The following is a 17539-nucleotide window of genomic DNA, read 5'->3' as shown; positions in this document are numbered from 1 at the left end:
CAAAAAGGAACATGATTTTTGTCGGTATAGGATTTCTCACTGAATTCTCGTTGCAAGTATAGTTCTAAACCAACAAAGAATCCTCCCATGTAAAAATTTGGTTGTCACAAGTAATAAATTCCAATAAAAATAACCTAAGTATTCAATCCTCGGGTCGTCTCTCAAAGGAATTGCAGGGAAGTGTTCTTGCTATTGGTTTTGGGACAAGTATTTAGGGGGTTTTGGATAAGGGACGAGAAAAGTAAATTGCAAGAATTAAACTAATAGCTAAAAAAGCTCTTAGCAAGGAATGAGAACTAGAAGTCCTATCCTCATTATCCTCCTCAATTATGACTAGAATTGTCCATTGCTCCACTTAGTCAACCTCTAACTATGAAGGAAAGTCAAGTGGAAATAATCAATTTGATTCCTCAAGTCCTAGTCAAATCCTAAGGAAATACTAGCTTTAGTGGAATTCAAATCAACTAGCAACTTTCAATTATTAATCAACAAGACAGTTTGATAACTGAAGAGTCTCCAATTACTCAACCAAAGCCAAGAGGAGAAAAATCTACACTAAAACCCAACCAAGCTTTTTATCAAACACTTCGAAGGCATAAAAGAAAAGCAAGATAAGATTACAAGAAAAGTAAATCTACAACTACTAATTGCAAGGAAATTAACAACAACAATTCAAATCAACAATAAAGGAACTCAAAACGTGAATTGCATTAAAGGAAAATAGAAGAACAAGTGTACATTAACAACAAAGTAAACAATTACAAAAATTAAATGCTAAACTAGAGAAAGCAATGGTAGAAGAACAAGGAATTGAAGAGGAACAGTAAATCAAAGCATGAATTAAACCTAGATATAAGAAATCTTAATCAAGATCTAACATAATTCTAGAGAGAAGAGAGAGCTTCTATCTCTAGAAACTAATTAAAGCATGATGAAAACTAAACTATGTGATCCCCTCCCCCCCCCCTTGACTCCTCTTTATTTCTGCATATAATAGGGTCTGGAAATAGTTGGATTTGGGCCTGGGCGGCCCAGAATTCGCCCCCGACGTTTTCACTTTAATGAAGTCATGTGCGAGCATCGACGCGTACACGTACGCGTCGCTTGGCAATTTTGTTTTCCACGCGCACGCGTCATGTACGCGTATGCGTTGCCATACGACTTCAAATTCACGCGCACGCGTCTGCTACGCGTGCGCGTCGATGAATGCATCCCAAATCCTTCATTTTCCATGATTTTTCCACTTTGCATGCTTTTCTCTTCACTCCTTTGATCCATTCCTAGCCTTTTCAACTTGAAATCACTAGCAAACACATCAAGGCATCTAGTGGAATCACAGGTGATTTAAAATTAACCAATTAAAGGTCTAAAAAGCATATTTTCACACTTAAGCACAAATTAAGGAGAATTTATAAAACCATGCTATTTCATTGGATAAATGTGGGAATAATGGATGAAATCCACTCTCAAATTAAGAATAAAATGTACCACGAAATAGTGGTGCATCATGGATCTTCACCTCCAAAGGGGGTTTCTTCCCGATCTGCATGGGTTCTCTGACCTCGAAAATCGGTCTCTAGCTTATCGAGTTTTTCTTCCAAATTCCTTCGTCATTGTACCTCCCTTTTTAAAGCTTGTTCGGATTCTCGTTGTCGCTCTAATTCCATCTTGAGCTGCTCCAACCATCCCTGGTGTCCATGCACCAAACCCATATGTTCTGCCGAGTTTTAGTTTACCATGTCCTCAAGTGGTTGGATTTCCGAATTTATTCTTCTGTGTTGTGGGTTTCGTGAAGGCCCTGCCCATTGTGGCCATCTGTTCAATCTTGTCGTGGAGGTACTACAAGCCACGATCATCATTGTGATATTCTGGTTCGGATTTGGATGCCATATGTCCGTCTTTAGGACGATTATCCGCCATAATTGGGTATAGACATGCGGGTCCCAGGCAATGGTGCTAATATTGCGAGGGTTACCTGAAACTGGGTTGCTTTGAGCCTGAGCATGAGGTCCAAACTCCTTTTGAGGCAGCGTCCAACATCTACTGGTGTCGAGGTGTCGCGGTCCAAGTTCGTCGTGAGGAGGTAGGTGGTGGTACCTGCAAAAGACTCCGATGTTTAAATTAACAAGAGTTTTAGACAAATTTTTAATAGATTGGGTTCGAAGTATACTTGAGGATATCAGAGTATTTGTAAGTGTAAATATAGAGTTGATAACCACCTTTTACAGTGGTTCCACCTTTGATGGTGGGATGTTGTTTCTCTTTGGTTAGGGAGGTTAAGATCTCCTTTCTAAAGGAATAGGAGACACAGTAGGAATTGATTACTTATTTAGATAAGTAAATTTACACTTGTGTTGTTGTGACCAATCTCTTTGAGGTCCAGTGGGAGATGATTCGCTCGATATCTATAGATTGAACTTTATTCATTTTGGGCCTGACTAAGTAGTAGATCAGGTATGAACACCCCATCTCTACTCTTTAATTAAAAATCACCATTAAGTGTACTAACATATGGTATGGTTTGAAAGATTTTATCTATAGTAACAGTGAATTAGACCTAAATAAACTTATCCTTTAAGAGCTCTTCAAACATGATGTCTTTATCTAGTGGAGAGACTCCTTTATACAGTTTTAGACCGTCCATATCAGTAATTTCAATTATATCAAGCTACTAGCTAATTAAACACTAGAGATAAAGTTATTAATAATAGGTTGCAAACAGAAATAGATAAAAAGGATCTTCAACCCAACATTCAATAACCCACCCAAGTTATTAAATACTTTATTGATATCCTTATAATGAATCATACATTAGTACATTACAAAGAAAAAAGCACAAAAAGCACAATACGCATGATAAAAAGAATAATAAAAAGAATGTGCTCACGGCTGCTGCAACCTTATGATTATTTTCTCCAATGCTTAAGCATTCATATTCCTCTGCTATTTACAACTTCTAAAACAATATCAATCAAAGGTGGGAGAAATATACTCCCTCGATTTCCATGCATTTATAACTGGAAATTCAGTACATCCTTGGTTAATAAAAGAATGTAACAAAATTTCACATTGACTAATACAGGAACAGAAAGAGTATATATTAATCTCGCACCTGTTGTAATGGTATCAATGATGCTGTTTGGCCCTCAACAGCTGAAAGACTCTACCTAGTCTATTAAGGAAGCACAACTCTCGAACTTCAGTATCAGAAGAAAATGCAAACAGACCTGGAGATCAGGAACTCAGTCGCTTCAAAGGGAGGCACTGAGGATGTTCATTGACAACCATATCGACTGATAACTCAAGTAACAAAATTGTAGATCTTCAAGAGAAAACCACATGATTCAGCTATTCCAACTAGTGAACCAGCCCGTTCTAGTCCATAAGAAGTCACTTCTATGTTCCGTACTTGAACAGCAAAGCCATTTTAGAGGTACCTTGTACTAGAATTTACATATCACTTGACAGGCCGTACCCCAACCGTTTTTACGCGGAACCGGTACTGGGGCAAAGATTCTTCATCTTCATTGTCGTCATCGTCTTCACTAGAATCATCTTCAACACTGTCCCATCGTGCATAGTCCAGAGCTGAATGCCCTTTCGGTTTTGGAATCATTTGCCACCCTTTCGTTTGTTGCTCGGTTGATTCCCTGTTCAGTGCTTTAGGTGCTACAGCCTCTGCTTTTGACTTTTCAGGCTCACTGTTCTGGTCTCTTCCATCTTTGGATGGGAACTTGGATTTTGTATCTTGAGAAGCACATTCAGCACTTACGATATCTTTCCGGAGCTCAACCTTCTGATCAATTCTAATATCCGAAGTTGCCAAGTACTTACCTCCCATTGATTCCTCATTATTCTCTCCTCCTAGTATGACCTCAGGACTGTCTTCTGATTCTTCTTCCTGCTCTTCAAACTCCTCTTCCGACTCTGGTATTGGAGCAAGTGTCTTCACTTGAGCAAGCCAATACAAAAAAAAAAAAGGGGGGGGGGGGGGGATTACTACCAGTTGACAACGTATTTAATTTAGAATGTGTGTCTGTGTGTGTTGGTGCATCGCTACACATGAAACAGTCATCATTTTTGTTTCTATCAACCTAAAATTAGACTATACCCTACAAATACTATAGCTCACATATAGTCAAAGTTGGCAAGACAAATTTAAATTGTTCACGCACAAATCAGAAGACTGCCCAATGTAGCCAAACACACCTAAAGGGATGCCTAATGCAAAAGTAATCATCATCTTCATCATATTTGCTACTGAATACTTTAGCAATTTACACCCATCATCATTAACTCCAATAAATAAAATATGTTTAAAGAATAGCCATATATATACCAGATTTTCTTTATCTACTCTCCTTATTGTTTTCCCACCTCTTCCTATTTCTCTCTCTTCACTTCTCACTTATTAAATGGAAATCTTGAAAGTGCTTTTAACCATCAAATAATTTATTGTTCACATTTTAACTTGCACATGCACTTGATCAATATCTCACTAATAACTACAACAGGATGAGAGAGAAAGGAAAGGCACTAGGAAAAATGAAAAAAGAAACAGAAACGAAGAAAAACCTAACCAAAAATAAAATAAAGCCATCCAAATTATAAGGGCTGTAATGATAACAACTATGTTATCTCAAGGGTACAGATGACACGTTCATCTCTCAGTACCTTAAAGCCATGTTAACAGTTGTACAATGTATGCAACTGCAGCAGAAACAAAATACAGAGGAGACAACAACCTACCAACTGTGTCTTCAAGCGAGCGTGAAGATTTTGATATACTTCTGAGGATGGGTTCAACTCTAAAAGTCTATTGACATCAAAAAGCGCTGAATGGTACTCCTTCAAGGTGACTAGTGTTTGAGCCCTCAGCATCAATGCCCCACTGTGGTTTTGATCAAGCTCAAGCACTGAGGTACACTCTTCTGCTGCCTGAAACAGTAGCAACAATAATTGATTGTAGTCATTGTTTCCAACACAAAAGTATTGAAACAGAAATCATACAACAAAAGCCTGCAACTACACAGATGGAGCGTCATTATTCCTAAATACAGAATACATAATACACAGTAAGCTAAAGTCTCAGTTTTTTTTCCTATTTTTTTTGTTTTTCGTCCACATCCGGAATATCAACTGTGGAACACGCTGACTAATACTCGTTGGCTTGTAGGCACCTTGATGGATGAGACAATTGGCCTGGAGTTTCAAGAACTATAAGAAACAGATAATTCAACACCAACAGAGCAGCTAAATGGAAAGTTGGTAGCGTTGTTACAATTATAAGTCACAGATTTTTCAATTCAAGCAAGCATGTTTCGTTCGCAAGTTATACTTTTGCGCATAATTCCCAGCAAGTTTGCTGTACGTCCAGATGAAATTTTCATGTCCAAGTGCAATATGTTTACCATTTTTTCTTTTTTCCTTTATTTGTCTTTCTCCATAACTACTGGTACTATCCTCGGTCCACTATAAATTTTCATATGGAGCAAAGTTGGTTCATGGAAGCTATAAAGCTCTCTCGAAGCTCAATTTTCCATTCACAAGAATCAAATCCAAGATCTTGCTCAAGGGGAAGAAATGTTAACCCAATCAACTGAATCAAGAGTTCGTATATTTACTAGCTTTTCAGTAAAGAAGCATTCACTCTCACAATCAGCCCCTTAAACTTCAACTAATTCAAATTACACCCATAACAAAACATCGCATAACCTATTACCAATAACAGCTTAAAACTCCAAAATTGGGTTCTCTGACTATTAAAATTGATGCTCATATTAAATCCTCTCTAGTTAGATAATGATGCTCCAGTGATTAAAGACCAATATGACTATGACCCCAAATTCAAAACTATCAGAACTCTCCTAACAGAGCGTGAACGTGTCACATGTTAATTCATTTGCAGCTTCCAAAAAAAATGGCCATAGGGACCCAAAAAAAATTACTCTCAAATATGTCACTTATCAGCACATAACCGAATAACAAATAGCAATTTAATTCCTAGGAATTGAAAACAAGAATGCTCTGTACTTTATATGAACTACTTATCTATCTATATTAGGTGATAGGGATCTCTTTATAAGTCCGAATTTTTAATCCTCAACAAACTTTAATTATCAAATCAATTTCTAACCTTTTATTTTGTTAGACAAACTAATCTCGCATCAAATTTCAGTAAGAAAAAAATCAGATAAGTCAATCCATATCATTATTTACTATGAATTCCTAAAAATTTTAAAATCCTCGTATCAGTTCCTCCATACATACGATGAAGAATCTGAAAGGACTACTTTGTTCAATGAAATAAAAATTTGGAGATTAATTTGGTCCATAAAATGTCAAGGGAAAAGAAAGTTTGACCTTTTTGAAATGGTGAAGTTTGAGGTAACAAGCAGCGCGATTGCTGTGGAGAGCGATCTTGTGGGGTTTGGTTTTAGCGAGGGCGATCGCGTCCGTGTAAAACCCTAATGCTTCCCTGTAACGCCCCTCACGGTACATCTGGTGCCCCCTCTCTATCTTGTTGTTATTGTTGGTCGTAGTGATAGTCCCTTTCTCCTTCTCCATAACAACTACTCTACTCTCTTGTATCTCTGATTCTTATTACTAGTAGTAGCTCAGCTGCCACATAAGCTGTGCTGTGCCGTGTCTGGCTGCTTTATTTATTTATACACGGGGACTCGGGGCGCAGACCAGGTATTGTTGATGACCAGGGTTGTAGTGAGGGGATAGGGTGGGTTTTTTTTCTCTGTCCGATCCCGTTCTGTCTTCTTTTTACTTCGCTACTATCTGCAAATTCGTCATACTCCTATCATGGGTAATAGATTGTTGGAATGAATCTTAATTTTTTTAAGAATTGAAAGAATAAAATGATATTTTTTATTTTTTATTTTATAAGTGAAAATAAAAAAATATTAAAGAGAGAATATTAGAAAGTTAGAAACTATATTTTATTTTCTTAATTTTTTAATAATCGAGAGAATTTATTTTTATAAATCATAGTTAAAAAAATTGGATTGGACTGACCGATTCGATCAAAAAATCATTGAACTGGATTTCTGAGCGATTCGATTGATCAATATGATCGGACAAGAAATAGAATTATAGAGAATCGGATTGAACCGGTCGGTTATGATGAAAATCGAAAAATCGGCAGTTTTTGTTCACCGGCCGTTTGAAAGTTTTTTTTTTTTTAATTTACTTGCTAAAACGACGTCATTTTGGTTTTTCAAAAAAAAATTTAAAAAAAAAAAAGAAAGACTCGAACGAGACTTCTAATTTCCCCTCCATCTCTGTTCCCCATCCCTAATCCCCTAAAACACACCGGCTAATCCTCCCCCTCACCTCACCTCACATCCTCACCTCACCTCACCTCACTATGTCACTCACCGCGCCACGGCCGCCCGCCGGTCTGTATCGTCTTCTTCGTCTCACCTTAAAATACCTCACCGCGACACCTATTCTGAATTCTCAAGGAACAGAACAAAACTGCGACTTCGTCGTTGTCTCCGTCGCTTCTCCTTGCTCCACTTCATCGTCGCCGTCGTTGCGCCGTCTCCGTCGTTTGCTCTCTCGGACAGGTTGGCGGTCTCCATCGTCTTCGTCCTCTACTCTGTCAAACAGGTTAGTTGTGAACTATGAAGCTATTCTGTTCTTCTAATGCTCTGTGTTGTTATGTTTTGTTCTGTTTGTTGCTCTTTGATAAACCCAATTTTGTGGTTTCTCTTGTGTTGAATTTAGGGGATTTTATCATCTTTTTTCACATTTATTCAATGAAATAGCATGGTTTTGTGAATTTCTCCTAATTTGTGCCTAAGAGTAAAAACATATTTTTTAGGCCTTTAAATCATCAATTTTAATTCACTTTAATTCCATTTGATGCCTTGATATGTTTATTAAGTGATTTCAGGATTAGAAGGCAAAGATTGGGTTGAAGGAATGAAGAAAAAGTATGCAAAAATGGAGAATTCATGAAGAAATGAGGATTTGCTAAGCTCAAGGCCGCACGCACGCGTCACCCACGCGTACGCGTGAGAAAGAGATTTGCCAGCGATGCGCACGCGTCACCCACACGCACGCGTGAAGAGGAGTTTTGCAATGTGACGCATACGCGTGTCCCATGCGTATGCATGACAAGCTGCACGTGACTTCACTAAAGGCAAAACGCTAAGGGCGATTTCTGAGCTCAAGGAGGCCCAAATCCAACTCATTTCTGATGCTTTTGAACCCAAGGATTGCAAGGAAATGGGGGGAAGACATAGTATAGTTTTCATCATGATGTATGTTAGAATTCTAGAGAGAGAAGCTCTCCCTTCTCTCTAGAATTTAAGGTAGTTTAAGTCAAATTCTCTTAGATCCCACTTTCAATTCTTGTTTTGATTTAGTTTTCCCTTTTTTAATTCCTTGTTATTACACCTTTGTTCTTCTAGTTTTTGTTGTTAATTTTCTTTTCATGTCATTTTTATGATTGATGTACTCTTGTTGATTTTAATTTCCTTTTAATACAATTTTACATTTCTATGTCTCTTGATGTTTACCTCACTTGCTATTGTGGATTTCTTGTTTGTGTTAGTTATGCGTCTTATTAATTCTTTTATTTTGTGATGTTTACTTTTATTGCACTCTAGGTGTTCAATAAAATATTTTCACTAGTTTTTGAGTAGCTTTCTTTACTCTTGGCCTAGGCTAAGGGAATTGAGTGACCTTGAGTCATTGGGTCTCAATAATTTGGTGATTTGAGAATCCTTTGTGGTCAATTTGATTACCATTGACACTATCCTACTACTAAGTCAATTGGTAGTTAGGTTAGGACTTATGGATTGATGTTGATCAAGCCTATTTGACGTACTTCAAGCGTTGAGGTAGACATTATACGTACTTCAAGCATAGAAGTAGATTTAATGCGTTGGTCCCTCATAATTGTCAATACATGGTTTGTAGACAAGGAAGGTGATCTCAATTTCCAAGTCTTAGCCGAGAGTTATTTTCCTTTCTTTTGTTAGTTAATTGTCATTTATTTCCTTGTTATTTACTTTTCTTGCCAGTTACAAAAATCAATCCCCTTTCCCTATTCATAGCCAATAATTGATCACTTCATTGCAATTCCTTGTGAGACAACCTGAGGTTTGAATATTTCGGTTAATTTTCATTGGGGTTTGTGCATGTGACAACCAATTATTAAAATTTGATTTGGGGATCGATTATCGGTTTGGGCTATACTCACAACGAAATTATTTGGTTAAATTCCGAACCAGAATAAATCCTTACATCAAATTTTTGGTGCCGTTGCCGAGGAATTGCAATGGTGTTATGTTATTGGCTATTGTTCATACCTAAATATTGTGATAGTTTGATTTTTGCTTGCTAGTTGTAGAATTTTATTCCTCTTGTTTATTATTAGTTTTTGATTTATTCTCTTTTGATATTATGAATTCTCATCACTTTGGCTATGAGTTTGGTTACAACTATATTGTAGGGAATGGAAACTTCAATGAGGATGTGCATCAAGGATTTGGAAATCAAAGGTGGGAGGAGCCTCAAGCTGATGGACAACCATCTTGGCAACAACCTCCTCCGGCTTCCTATGGGTACAATCCAACTCCTAATGCATATCAACCTAATGGATGTGGTGATCCTCATTGTGGTTGTCAACCACAACCACCACATACATATGACCCCTCTCCTCAATATAGCCCTCAACCATCATACTCACAAGCCCCCTATCACCAAACACCTCCATATGATTGATGAGAGAACTTTTGCGTGGTCTAGAAATTCGCACATAAATCCTCGTTGTAAGTATAGTTTCTAAACCAACAAAAGTCCTTTCATACAAACGTTTTGGTTGTCACAAGTAGCAAACCCCTTTAAAATTGATAACCAAAGTATTTAAACCTCGGGTTGTCTTCTCAAGGAATTGCAGGGAGGTATGTTCTTATTGTTGGTTATGAGTCTTGTAAATTGGGGGTTTTGAAAGTAAGGGAGCAGTATGTTAAATGATAAGAAGAATAAAATAAATAAATAACTATAAAATAAACTCTTGGCAAGTTATGTGGATTGGAAGTCCTATCCTAGTTATCCTTATCAATTGTGATGAGAATTGGATTTTTCTCCCACTTTGTTAACCTCTAACTATGAAGGTAAGTTAAGCGGATGAACTAATTTTTGAATCCTCAAGTCCTAGTCTTTCCTTGGGGAAAGGCTAGAGTTATTGGATCTCGAATTAATTCTTGAAGAATTTCAATTTTCAATCAACAAGGAGTTTGATAACTCAAGTGTCTCCAATTTATCAATTCATCAATTAAAACCAAGAATATAAAAAGCTAAACAAAAATCATAAATCTGAAATACCTCAAATTGCATTAATAAAAGAAATCAAATCTAACATGGAAGTTTATAAATTAAATTAGAAAAATAAATAAAAGGAACATTGAACCTGTGATCACAAAAGATGAAATAATCATAAACTGAAAAGAATCCTAATTCTAAATCCTAAGAGAGAGGAGAGAACCTCTCTCTCTAAAAACTACATCTAATCCTAAAATTGTGAATTTGAAAGCTTCCTCTTATAAATGAATAGATTTTCCCACTTTATAGCCTCTAATCTGTGTTTTCTGGGCCGCAAACTGGGTCGAAAACAGCCCGGAAATCGTTGGAGAAGAAATCTACCACGCTAATTTTCGTCACTGCGACGCGTCCGCGTGGAGCACGCATTCGTGTTGCCTAGCGTCAGAGCAACTATAGTATATTACATATCAAATCGGAGCCCCGGATGTTAGCTTTTCAACGCAACTAGAACCGCATCGTTTGGACCTCTGTAGCTCAAGTTATGACCGTTTTAGTGCGAGAGTCAGGCTGACAGCTTTGCAGTTCCTTCAACTTTTTGTATTCCTTCCACTTTTGCATGCTTCCTTTCCATCCTTTGAGCCATTCCTGCCCTGTAATCTCTGAAAACACTTAACACATATATCAAGGCATCTAATGGTGATAAGAGAGGATTAATATTAGCAATATAAAGGCCAAAGAAGCATGTTTTCAATCATAGCACAAAATCAGGGAGGAAAACATAAAGCATGCGATTAGTATGAATAAATGGGTAAAGAGTTGATAAAAACCACTCAATTGAGCACAAGATAAACCATGAAATAGTGGTTTATCAACCTCCCCACACTTAAAGATTAGCATGTCCTCATGCTAAGCTCAAGAGAAGCTATAAGAGAGCGAAGAGGAATGGTAGAAAGTATGAAATGCAACCTATCTATATGAATGCAACTACATGCAAAATGTTTCTACCTACTTAGTTAAAAGTAAACAAATCTTTCAAGAAGAAATATGAACTGGATTTCACTAATTCAAATCATAAAAATGAAGTACAAATAGACTTGTAGAAGAAAATAGCTCATGAAAGCCGGGAACAAAGAATCGAGCATCGAACCCTCACTGGAAGTGTATGCACTCTAATCACTCAAGTATTTTAGGTTCGATTCTCTCAATTCTCTACTAACCTTGCTTTCTAAGGCTTGCTCTTCATCTAACAATCAACATAAATTTAATGCACAGATACACATATCAAGAGGTCTTTTAAGGGTTGTAATGGGGTTAGGGTCAAGGTAGGATTGTATTTGGCCCAGTGGACTAAAATCTGAATCCTTAATAAACTTAAACTTTCCACCTAACTTTAGACAATCCATGTAATCATAATACCACATCTAACTATCCATTAACCATGTTTTCCACATATTCATGCATTCTAATTTCAAGTACAGTACATATGCATTGCTTTCACCACTTACTTTAGGGCATTTTGTCCCCTTTTTGCTTAATTGCTCTTTTTTCATTTCTTTTTCTCACTTCTCTTTTTTTTTATTTTATTTTATATATATTTTTTTCTTTTTTTTTATTTTTCTCAATGCATATGATTAAATTATTTGATGCATGAATCATGTCCTAAACATTTCTTTCACATTTTCAGAAAATTCTAACATACTCAATTCTCAAACCAAATGTTTCCAAACCCAATTTTCCCACACTTAAATCATAAGTACTCTCACTAGTCTAAGCTAACCAAGGATTCAAATTAAGGACATTATTATTTTTTTCTTAGAGTTAATGATGTGCTAAAGTAAAGAACAAAGGGGTATAATAGGCCAACATTGGTTTGCAAAGGATAATGAAAGGTTAAGGCCATATGGGTATGTAAGCTTAGTGAAACAAAGGCCTCAATCATGTAAGTGTATGCATACATTAAACAATAGAAATATAGAATTGAGCAAGACAAAGATCATAATTTTAGAGAGAAAAATACACACTAAAACAGAATTTTGGTTGATAAAATGCAACCGATCAAATAGGCTAAAAAATCTCACTGGTTTTTGTATGTTCGAGCTCTAAACCATGTTGCAGTATAATATTTCTTCAAACAAGTGTAACATTAAATTTTATTCAAATTAGTGAAATGCTCTAAAAGGTTTCTTGAAAAAGAAAATATTACTTCAACCAAGTGGTAAAATATGCACAAAATCAAATAATCATGCAATCAAACATGCAAATGCAACAACTAACAAGGAAAATAAACCATTGGTGTTGAGATAGAAGAGTAACTAACCCATGGAGATCGGTATCGACCTCCCCACACTTAAAGATTGCACCGTCCTCGGTGCATGCTAAGATGTGCAAGTGGACGGGTTGTTTCAATTGATGCTTTTCTTCAAGGATTGTGCAGATGGACTTGTTTGTCTCCCCTTATAGAAGTTTCTCCCTTTTTCCGTCTTCGGTGGCCAGCCTGAAAGAAGAGAAAAAGAAGAACAGTAACCCAGAAATAAAGATATGGTTGGGTTAATGCCAGATATTGAGGGTCTCAATTACATGGTAGCTACAACATGCAAATGAGAAAATAGTAGAAGTACATGGCAAATCAAGAGTGCAAAAATTTGCAAAAATAGGGAAGAGAGTGTGGGTAAGGAGAGATAATATAAATTCATGTCAATGTAAAAGTAATACAGGTATAAAAGATTGGAATTGATATAAATAATATTACCTATCCAGAATAAAACAAGTCACTAAGCACCCAAAATAATTTAAGAGAAGATGCAACAGTTAAACAAGAAAATTAACACCAAAGGTAAAATAATGAATTTAGAAAAGAAAAGAAAAATAGGCACAAAATTAAGATGTAATGAATAAAATATGCAAAAAAATTAAGTAAAATAAAATGAAAGATAAGAAGAATGAGAAGGGAAAGAACGGAAGAAGAAGTAAGTAAGAAAGGAGGGAGGAAAAATTAGGATTGGGGAAGAAAAGATAAGATATTTGGCAAATTAGGATAAGCTGTGCGACGCAAGCGACGCGTATGCGTGGGGGCACGCGGTCGTGTGACTTGCACTTATACGGATTGACGCGGTCGCACCGCGTGACTCGTTTTTGTGCTACTGGCGTGAGGGCAGCTTTGCGCTCGCACAACTCTCTGTCGAAACTTAGTATTGCCAAAATCCAGGGTGACGCGGTCGCGTGATCGACGCGATCGTGTGAGTGGCCATTAAGGGGGTATGACGCGGACGCGTGAGCCATGCGTCCGCGTGGTAATAATTGTGCGTTCAGCACCAGTCCAGTACCACTCTAGCACAACTTTCGGTCGTGCATCCTTTCTTACGTCGATTTCCAGGTCACGCGGCCACGTGAATGACGCGGACGCGTGGGAGGCATTTTTCCCATGTGACGCAGACGCGTCGGCGATGCGGTCGCGTGAGGTGAATTGTGCCAGGGGCACGCCTCCAGCCACGCTCTTGCGTGATTCTCTGTTCAATTCTCTTTTCTTCACAACGCACTGGTGACGCGGACGCGTCAGCGACGCTGTCGCGTCGCGTGCGTGTTTCCCTTTTTTTTATATGCAATTATGCAATTATGCAATATGCAATGCTAATGTAGATGCTATGAATAATTCCAGGTTCAATGAAATTAAAATAAAATAAAAACAAACAACATGAAATAAAATTGAAAAAGAAACGATCATACCATGGTAGGTTGTCTCCCACCTAGCACTTTTAGTTAAAGTCCTTAAGTTGGACATTGGATGAACTTCCTGTTATGGTAGCTTATGCTTAAATTCATCCAAAAATCTCCACCAATGTTTGGAATGCCAATAGCCTCCGGGATCCCAAACTAGGCGCAGAAAGCCTTCAAGTAAGTTAAAGCAAGTGACAAGGCGCCAAGAGTGTTGATTGCCAGAACGAATTCCGGGGTCCCAAATCTTGCTTTTGCACCCGTCTTCTTGTTGATCATTATGATTCCATCCGGGTAGCAAGCAATCTGAATTCTCACTAAAGCGGCCAAACAACTTCCTAGACCCATTCAGTTGAGCTCTACACCAACCTTTGCGTTTAAACTTAAAGCTTCCAACCATAATGAACCTTGCAGGACAATTCTTACCACTGACCATCTTCCTCTTACTCTTTATGCCACAAAGAGCTCTAAGTTGACCATCCGTCTCCAGTAGCCCATATTCAAGTGGAATTAGAAAGCTAAGGGATATGAATTTTACCCACTTGAATGTTGTGAAGGATGATGGAAATTTAGGGGGAGGGGTCTCCAATAACTTCGGCAAGGTGATTTCAAGCTCCACTCCCTTGTGCTCTTTGACAACTTTCACCTCTTTGCAAACTTCTTTAATTTCAACCTCTTCCTCTTGGTAGCTTTCTTCTAATTCAATCTCTTCTTCATTACTTACCAAGGGCATGGGAGGTTGTGCTTCTTCCTCTTTAATCTCCATTTCTTGACCAACCTCTTCCAAGTCTTCAACTATGATATGCCTTGGAGGTTGTACACCCTCCTCAACATCAAATGCAACCGTCTTGGAAGGAAGTTCTATGTCTTGACTTTCCCATAGAGGTTCAGCATCTCCTAAGTCTGCAACCACTTCTTCTTCTTCGATAATTACAGCTTTCTCCACTTGTTCCAGTACAAAGTCATGCTCCGTACTGTCCATTGGAGTTTCTAATATCTCCTTCATGCTACGTTCTTCATTAGATTGCCCACATGAAGCCATGGGGGTTCCTTGAGTGTCCGAATGTCGGGAAGGTAGTCTATTTATTGCTTGATTTAATTGGTGAAGTGTGGCATGAAGTTTTGCACATGTTTCTGTGAGACGATCCGTTGATTCTTGTTTCGCTTGGGTATCATAGTTAGGACCATAAGGCTCTTGGATTGATGGATATGGATATGGTGCATACGAAGGTGGTGATTCTTGGGAGTAATTGGGTTGGAATTGGGGTGGTTCTATGTATGGTTCATATGGCTCATAAGGTGGTTGGTATGGTGGATAAGGGTTAGGGTCATATGGTGGTGTTTGGTGGTAAGGGGCTTGTGAGTATGGTGGTCCAAAGTTGTGTTGAGGGGATGGTTTATAAGCATATGGCGGGGCTTGTTGGTAACTACAAGGGGGTCCACCATAATCATCATCTTGGTATGCATCACAGAATGGTTGTTGGTTATAGTGCATTGGAGGGGGTTGTTACCAAGAGGGTTGATCAAATCCTTGTGGCTCCTCCCATCTTTGATTCTTCCAACCTTGATGTCTATTTTCATTATAGTTTCCTCTTCCTGCAACATAATTGTAACCAGACTCATAGCCAAAGAGGTGAGAGTTCATAGTAGCAAATAAAATTAAAAACGAAAATGAAAACAAATTCAAATTAAAAGGTTATTAAAATTAAAATTTTGAATTTTTGAAAATTAAATTTTGAAATTTGATTTTTTGAAACAAGATAAGATAAGATTTTTGAAAAAGATATGATTTTTGAAAAATATTTGAATTTTGAAATTTTTTAAATTTGAAATTTGAAATTTGAAATTTGAAATTTGAAATTTGAAATTTGAGTTTTAAATTTTGAATTTTTGAATTTAATGAGGAAAGAGAAAAAACAATAAAATGAGACTAAACTTAAAATTTTTAGATCAAAACGAAGAAAACAACTAAGAACAACTTGAAGGTTAAGATGAACACGAAGAACAAATTTTTGAAAAAAAAATTTAATAACTAAATAAAAATCAATGACCTCTTAATTTATGAAAAAGAAAAAGCAAAAATAAAAATAAAAATAAAAACAAATAAACTAGTAAAAAGTAAATATTTACAATAACCAATAATAAGGCACACATTTGCAATTCCCCGGCAACGGCGCCATTTTGATGAGAGAATTTTTGCGTGGTCTAGAAATTCGCAGATAAATCCTCGTTATAAGTATAGTTTCTAAACCAATAAAAGTCCTTTCATACAAATGTTTTGGTTGTCACAAGTAACAAACCCCTTTAAAATTGATAACCGAAGTATTTAAACCTCGGGTCGTCTTCTCAAGGAATTGCAGGGAGGTATGTTCTTATTATTGGTTATGAGTCTTGTAAATTGGGAGTTTTGAAAGTAAGGGAGTAGTATGTTAAATGATAAGAAGAATAAAATAAATAATTATAAAATAAACTCTTGGCAAGTTATGTGGATTGGAAGTCCTATCCTAGTTATCCTTATCAATTGTGATGAGAATTGGATTTTTCTCCCACTTTGTTAACCTCTAACTATGAAGGTAAGTTAAGCGGATGAACTAATTTTTGAATCCTCAAGTCCTAGTCTTTCCTTGGGAAAAGGCTAGAGTTATTGGATCTCGAATTAATTCTTAAAGAATTTCAATTTTCAATCAACAAGGAGATTGATAACTCAAGTGTCTCCAATTTATCAATTCATCAATTAAAACCAAGAATATAAAAAGCTAAACAAAAATCATAAATCTGAAATACCTCAAATTGCATTAATAAAAGAAATCAAATCTAACATGGAAGTTCATAAATTAAATTAGAAAAATAAATAAAAGGAACATTGAATTTGTGATCGCAAAAGATGAAATGATCATAAACTGAAAAGAATCCTAATTCTAAATCCTAAGAGAGAGGAGAGAACCTCTCTCTCTAAAAACTACATCTAATCATAAAATTGTGAATTTGAAAGCTTCCTCTTATAAATGAATGGATTCCTCCACTTTATAGCCTCTAATCTGTGTTTTCTGAGCCGCAAACTGAGTCGAAAATAGCCCAGAAATCGCTGGAGAAGAAATCTGCCACGCTGATTTTCGTCACTGTGACGCGTCCGCGTGGAGCACGCGTTTGCGTCGCCTAGCGTCAAGGCAACTATGGCATATTATATATCAAATCGAAGCCCCGGACGTTAGCTTTCCAACGCAACTAAAACTTTGTCGTTTGGATCTCTGTAGCTCAAGTTATGACCGTTTTAGTGCGAGAGGGTCAGGTTGACAGCTTTGCAGTTCCTTCAACTTTTTGTATTCCTTCCACTTTTGCATGCATCCTTTCCATCCTCTGAGTCATTCCTGCCCTGTAATATCTGAAAACACTTAACACACATATCAAGGCATCTAATGGTGATAAGAGAGGGTTAATATTAGCAATATAAAGGCCAAAGAAGCATGTTTTCAATCATAGCACAAAATCAGGGAGGAAAACATAAAGCATGCGATTAGTATGAATAAATGGGTAAAGAGTT

General features: G+C 37.0%; 1 protein-coding gene across 2 annotated transcripts; it reads right to left on the bottom strand.

The window, feature by feature from the left end:
* Positions 1-2757: 2757 nt before the first annotated feature.
* Positions 2758-6815, bottom strand: LOC107613864 (Tetratricopeptide repeat (TPR)-like superfamily protein). 2 transcript variants are annotated; one of them, XR_015896848.1, is made up of 4 exons: positions 6364-6791; positions 4750-4938; positions 3113-3946; positions 2758-3017 (listed from the first exon to the last, which is right to left on the bottom strand). XR_015896848.1 is itself a non-coding variant. In XM_088497515.1 (3 exons), the coding sequence occupies exons 1-3, from the start codon at positions 6565-6567 to the stop codon at positions 3458-3460; spliced, it is 882 nt and encodes a 293-aa protein (XP_088353641.1). In that variant the 5' UTR covers positions 6568-6815; the 3' UTR covers positions 2758-3457. The 2 variants fall into 2 exon arrangements, 1 of the variants encoding a protein (XP_088353641.1); XM_088497515.1 differs by having other exon boundaries at positions 2758-3946; positions 6364-6815.
* Positions 6816-17539: the final 10724 nt, after the last annotated feature.

This window comes from Arachis ipaensis, chromosome B8 (genome assembly GCF_059453495.1).
Source record: "Arachis ipaensis isolate K30076 ecotype BB chromosome B8, ASM5945349v1, whole genome shotgun sequence".
NCBI lineage: Eukaryota > Viridiplantae > Streptophyta > Magnoliopsida > Fabales > Fabaceae > Arachis > Arachis ipaensis.
The sequence above is the reverse complement of the archived record's forward strand: the minus strand, read 5'-3'. Positions and strand labels throughout refer to the sequence as shown.

Bases quoted from the DNA above. Each gene is read 5' to 3' on its own strand.
- LOC107613864 (XM_088497515.1), bottom strand. From the start codon at position 6,567: ATGGAGAAGGAGAAAGGGACTATCACTACGACCAACAATAACAACAAG. The intron at 4,939-6,363 runs GTCAAACTTTCT...CTACTGTTTCAG, and splicing joins AACTTCACCATTTCAAAAAG to GCAGCAGAAGAGTGTACCTC. The intron at 3,947-4,749 runs GTAGGTTGTTGT...GCTCAAGTGAAG, and splicing joins CTCGCTTGAAGACACAGTTG to ACACTTGCTCCAATACCAGA.